This window comes from Erigeron canadensis, chromosome 1, assembly GCF_010389155.1.
Source record: "Erigeron canadensis isolate Cc75 chromosome 1, C_canadensis_v1, whole genome shotgun sequence".
Taxonomy (NCBI): Eukaryota; Viridiplantae; Streptophyta; class Magnoliopsida; order Asterales; family Asteraceae; genus Erigeron; species Erigeron canadensis.
The window spans coordinates 21,146,450-21,149,394 of record NC_057761.1 but is presented as its reverse complement, the minus strand read 5'-3'; the positions used below and the strand labels follow the sequence as shown (position 1 = coordinate 21,149,394).

Below are 2,945 nucleotides of genomic sequence, written 5' to 3'. Positions count from 1 at the left end.
TGATCAAACGGGTGCATGATATTTGATCCATAGTACTTGAGGATGAAAGTACTATGCCTGGGGTAAATGTAACATCGTTAAGCTTCGGTATTGGGAGCTCAGTGCTATAGTATTATATATATTATGTATATAAAAACCTTGTGATCCATAAACTATGTTGATATGATAAACCTATGACTCACCAACTTTATGTTGACGTTTTAGCATGTATTTCTCAGGTAACTAGTGTTATGGAATTTCATGGAGCGGAGTAGAAATCTCAAGTATTCAAGAGTCATGTACTAGAACTCTTATGTATTTCTTAGCTACTTTATTGTAAGGTTATGTCTTGAAACGTTGGTATTAATGAATAAAAACGACACGTTTAGTGGTCGTTCTCTTGTACAATTTGTGTTATGATCCTTTGTAGTCATAACTCGCCAAAATGATTTGGCGGGGTGTGACATCTACTTCCTCTTCTTCATTGATACATCCCTCCTCTACTTCAATTGAATCTGAACTTTCTAATTCAGTGCTTTCTTCTGCTTCATCAACAATTTGTGCTTCCTCTTCTTCTTCCCAATTACTATCCTCTTCCAGATCATTTTCTCCAAGATCCTCTACTTCATTGTCTGTTTGTTCATTATCAACATTCACCTCTACCTCATCTTCTTCAACATTTTCTTCCACCTCATCTTCTTGGACATTATCTTCTGCCTCATCTTCTTGGACATTATCTTCTACCTCATCTTGTTCACCATCATCTTGTTCCTCTTCTACCTCATCTTCGCCACTATCATTGTCTGTTTCTTCATTATAATCAATATGCACACATTTCCTTTTACGAAGTCTAGGTCGTCGAAGTTTCTTTTTATGATTTACTGCCATAATCAAAGTAATATATATTATATTAATTTAAACCAAATATTTAAATAAACATTTGATTGAGGTATTATATACAAACCTTTATTAATTTTGCGATGAACAAATTCATATCTAGGTTTGGTATAAGATACCTTTTTGTATTTACCTGCACGATGTAATGACATGATTTAAAAACAATATAAGAAAAATAAATAAAAACATTCTGTAAAAGAACAAGTCTATCTGGTTTACAACTAGAAAAGTGTCAAGTTTCACAACTAATAGTGTATCAGATTTTAAAAAAAAAAGTATCGTCTTGCTTATTAACATTTATGTATGGCATGGCTATACATAAAAACTATAGCCATTTTTGGAACTTCTTGTATCTTAAACCATTTTGGATGTGACGTTTAGAAAAAAAATCTATAGCTAATAACAGCCCTCTTACATATTGTGTTTAGAAGCTATGCTATTACATAAAAAAATGGATAAGAATTATCATTAATCTCTCGGTTGGGTCTCAAAACCGAAAACATATGTGTTCTGTTAATAGATGAAAGACGCAACTCCTTAAAAGAAAAAATGATGGGGTCAGAGTGGCTCGACCAAAAGACCCTAGGATCACTCTTTAGCTATCAGACCTACACTCTTTAGTAGTTATCAACTGATTTAAAGAAAAAGGAATTATATAGTAATTGGATTCTAACTAGCTACACAAATAACCTAATTATGAAACTGACTCTTCTGCACCCAAATAGTAACTAGAAACAGTTAAATCGTTTTATATTCATTTCATTCTAGTAACAACAAAATTTAAAATAAAAAACAATAGTAATTGGATACTATTAACAACAAAATTGAGCATTACAATAGTAATCGGATACTAATTAAAAAAAACTATTTTGTACCTTTTTTCGTTCTTTCCTCATCATTCGAATCAGGTGATTGGGTTGAGCCATCTCCAAAATCAATAGTAATCGGCATTTTCCCTTTTTTAGAGTTAACTTTAATTTTTGATTTTCCTTTAACTTCGATTTGTATCATTCTATTCTCTGCAATAGATTCGAAAAAAACTTGTAAAATAATAAATAAAAATAATACAATATAATACAATAGTAAATTAAAAATTACAAGAATGAGCAGTAATCATACTTCCTGATGAAGAACTCTTCCATCTTGTCATTTTTTTAATTAAAAGAATGAGCAGTACACAGGATAGATCAGAAGTTATTATTTGATAAATTTTATTTAAACATAAACGAGGAAAAGAGGAAAATATTTTGTAAGAAAATGACGAAATAGATTTTTGATGCGTGACTAAATGGACAATTTTTTTTACAAAAGAGAAAATTACATTTTTAGTACCTCAACTTGACTAAATGATACTCAATAACTAAAGTTTTGTGTTTTTTTTAGTTTTGGTAGCACGTTCATACGATGTTAAATTTTGTCGTTAACACCCTTGATAAAATTACAGTTTTGATACCTCAAGTTGTCAAATTCCGTTAAGATCTCGTTTGTAACAGATTCCAATCAAGTGTCGTTTGTAGCATATTCCAATAGAAGAAGCAGGTAATTTAGGGGTGAGAGTATTCAAATCTCTTATATGAATCATACATCACCAGAGAGGATTTTCCCGTGACATGAGTTTTTTCCGGCCATAGATCCACCAATGCATTCGGTTCCTCCACCATCACCCGTAATTACACCAACAACATATATGTGTAAGTTAGTTTTAACGCTGTGTAAGTTATGTTACCATGTGTGTAAGTTATGTTACCCTTTGTAAGTTAGTTTATCCATGTGTAAGTTAGTTTTATCCATGCGTAAGTTAGTTTTATCCATGCGTAAGTCAGTTTTAACTATGTGTAAGTTAGTTTTAACCCTGTGTAAGTTAGTTATAACATGTCTAAGTTAGTTTTAACCATGTGTAAGTTAGTTTTAACCATGTGTAATATATGTTACCCCATGTGTAAGTTATTTGAAACATATGTAAGTTATGTTACCCCATTTGTAAGTTATTTCAAGCCATGTGTAAGTCAGTTCTAACCAAGTGTAAGTTAGTTCAAACCATGTGTAAGTTAGGTCAAACAATGTGTAAG

General features: G+C 31.3%; 1 protein-coding gene across 1 annotated transcript; it reads right to left on the bottom strand.

The window, feature by feature from the left end:
* Positions 1–393: 393 nt before the first annotated feature.
* LOC122586824 (glutamic acid-rich protein-like) lies at positions 394–2,026 on the bottom strand. The gene is made up of 4 exons (XM_043758820.1): positions 1,996–2,026; positions 1,752–1,895; positions 944–1,009; positions 394–860 (listed from the first exon to the last, which is right to left on the bottom strand). The coding sequence occupies exons 1-4, from the start codon at positions 2,024–2,026 to the stop codon at positions 394–396; spliced, it is 708 nt and encodes a 235-aa protein (XP_043614755.1).
* Positions 2,027–2,945: the final 919 nt, after the last annotated feature.

Bases quoted from the DNA above. Each gene is read 5' to 3' on its own strand.
- LOC122586824 (XM_043758820.1), bottom strand. From the start codon at position 2,026: ATGACAAGATGGAAGAGTTCTTCATCAGGAA. The intron at 1,896-1,995 runs GTATGATTACTG...AATCTATTGCAG, and splicing joins GAAGAGTTCTTCATCAGGAA to AGAATAGAATGATACAAATC. The intron at 861-943 runs GTTTGTATATAA...TGATTATGGCAG, and splicing joins TCATCGCAAAATTAATAAAG to TAAATCATAAAAAGAAACTT.